Raw genomic sequence first — 1261 nt, forward strand, 5'->3', positions numbered from 1 at the left:
TTTTTGATGGGGCTTTAGGGTGTTACAAGGGCCCCCCAGTTTTCTTGCAGTTAGACCCCCTGGTGGCTCCTATCCACATGCGTTTCCGCACAGCTCCACTCGCCATACGACCAAAAATTGATGCGGAGCTGGACCGCTTGGTAGCGCAAGGGGTCTTGGAGCCCGTTTCACATGCCATATGGGAAACACCTATCGTAACCCGCCTTAAGCACAGATGCGGACTATAAATGCACAATTAATAAGGCCCTATACGACCACTCCTATCCAGTCCCGGTCGTCAGTCATGTTCTGGCCTCTCTGGTGGGAGCTAAGACATTTGGGAAATTAGATCTGGTGCAAGCCTATCAACAGTTGCCGGTAGACGAGGGCACGGCAACGGTGCAAACGATAGTCACCCACAGGGGGGCCTTTAAGGTAAAGAGGTTACAATTCGGCGTAAGCATCCCCGGAGATTTTCCAACAATTAATGGATTCATTGTTAAAACGGATCCCTGGAGTGATGCCGTTCTTTGACGATGTCTTGATGGCCGTGGTGTCCCCTGACAACTTCGCCACCTGCCTCCGCTGCCACTCTGCTGAGTCAGTGGGAGACAGGAGGTCTCCTGCCAAAATGGAAGTTCTGGCCTCCCTAAATTTAGAAGATATGTACTTGACAGGTATCAATATATCTAATTCTTAACATGGCCAAATCTGCCAATATTTAAATCTAGAGACTGAAGCCATGAACAGACAAGACAGAACTTTCTAGAAACCTGAAAATTGTCCCTGGCTGGAAGAAAAATCTGAAATCTTAAAAAAAGAGCCTCTACACTGGCTCCTGGATAAGTCGGCTCCTTGGTCCTGGGGCCCAAGGGAAGCGGCGGCGTTCAGGGGGGTGAAAGCGCTTTTAATTTCAAATGATGTGCTGGACCATTTTGATGAATCCCTATCAGTTGTCTTTGCGTGTGACGCCTCTCCCTACGGCATTGGCACAGTGCTGGGCCACGTCCTCCCTGACGGTCGCGAGGTTCCCGTGGCCTATTACTCCAGAACCTTAATGGCCGCGGAGTGCAACTATGCGCAAATCGACAGGGAGGGGTTGGCGATCGTTGCTGGGGTCAAGAAGTTTCACAACTTCATTTATGGGTGCCCTTTCACAATTGCTACGGACCATAAGCCCCTCTTAGGCCTCTTAGCTGCCGACAAGCAAACACCCCAAGTCATGTCACCCCGGGTCCTCAGGTGGTCCCTTTTTCTGGCTACCAGTACCACCTGGAACACC

At 50.9% G+C, this 1261-nt stretch overlaps 1 protein-coding gene across 1 annotated transcript in view; it reads left to right on the top strand.

Annotated features, from left to right (window-relative positions):
- Positions 1-499: 499 nt before the first annotated feature.
- The window catches only part of LECT1 (leukocyte cell derived chemotaxin 1), a 32489-nt gene continuing 31727 nt past the window's right edge, over positions 500-1261 (top strand). Inside the window, exons 1-2 of the mRNA XM_015427857.1 lie at positions 500-656; positions 975-1198. Of these exons, the coding sequence (XP_015283343.1) occupies positions 500-656; positions 975-1198 (381 nt within the window). The remainder of the gene's footprint in view (positions 657-974; positions 1199-1261) is intronic.

The sequence above is a fragment of the Gekko japonicus genome, unplaced genomic scaffold (assembly GCF_001447785.1).
Source record: "Gekko japonicus isolate JY-2015 unplaced genomic scaffold, Gekko_japonicus_V1.1 scaffold694, whole genome shotgun sequence".
NCBI classification, from domain to species: domain Eukaryota; kingdom Metazoa; phylum Chordata; class Lepidosauria; order Squamata; family Gekkonidae; genus Gekko; species Gekko japonicus.